Raw genomic sequence first — 787 nt, 5'->3', positions numbered from 1 at the left:
AGAGAAACATCGATCTGCTGCCTCCTGCACGCCCCCTACTGGGGATGTGCCCGCAACCAAGGTACATGCCCTTGACCGGAATCGAACCTGGGACCCTTCAGTCCACAGGCCGGCGCTCTATCCACTGAGCCACACCAGTTTCGGCGAAAAGCAGCTTCTTCACTTTTCACCGGGCCCTGCAAGTCCCTCGGGGAGGGAGGGAGGAGAGAAAGGAGCAGAGAGACAGGACTGGAAGAGGAGGACATAAGCAGAAGAAACACTAATCAGATTTCAGACACGGAGAGAAAGTGACGGTGGAGAGAGGCTCGGAGGGAGAGACCCGTGAGATTGGGCTCCCGGGCGGGAAAGAAGTGAGTGCTGAGCCACAGGGAGAGGCAGGCTGGCGGGTGGGGAAGAGGAACCCAGAGAGGCAGCTCTGAGAGGCAGGGCGGGATGGACGCTCAGGCCTCACCTGTGTGCCCGTCGGGCCTGCATGGGCCAGGGCAGCTCCCGGGAAGGGCCAGGGTCCTGCAGCTCCTTCTCTGCGGCTTCTGCGAAGGCCTGGATGTTCCTCTCTTCATCCTCGTCCTCCTCCAGCGCGCCCCAGGGCAGCACCCCCGGGCCTCGGTACCGAAGGGTAGCAGCGCTGGGCAGTTCATTCAGCACCGAGGACAGCGTCGGGCCTGGGCAAGAAAGCAGGCGAGGGGAGAACCCAGGAGTCCAGGCCTCCAAACCTCCTCCCTCAGACCCAGGAGCCCAGCCCCCCAGCCCCTCCTCCCTCAGACCCAGGAGTCCAGGCCCCCAGCCC

At 63.8% G+C, this 787-nt stretch overlaps 1 protein-coding gene across 1 annotated transcript in view; it reads right to left on the bottom strand.

The window, feature by feature from the left end:
- Positions 1 to 787, bottom strand: part of TMC4 (transmembrane channel-like 4) — a 29,353-nt gene that overhangs the window by 7,560 nt on the left and 21,006 nt on the right. Inside the window, exon 9 of the mRNA XM_014528101.1 lies at positions 452 to 662. Within this exon, the coding sequence (XP_014383587.1) occupies positions 452 to 662 (211 nt within the window). The remainder of the gene's footprint in view (positions 1 to 451; positions 663 to 787) is intronic.

Source organism: Myotis brandtii, unplaced genomic scaffold, assembly GCF_000412655.1.
Source record: "Myotis brandtii unplaced genomic scaffold, ASM41265v1 scaffold619, whole genome shotgun sequence".
NCBI lineage: Eukaryota > Metazoa > Chordata > Mammalia > Chiroptera > Vespertilionidae > Myotis > Myotis brandtii.
Note: the sequence above shows the minus strand (reverse complement) of the source record. Positions and strands in the feature narration are given on the sequence as shown.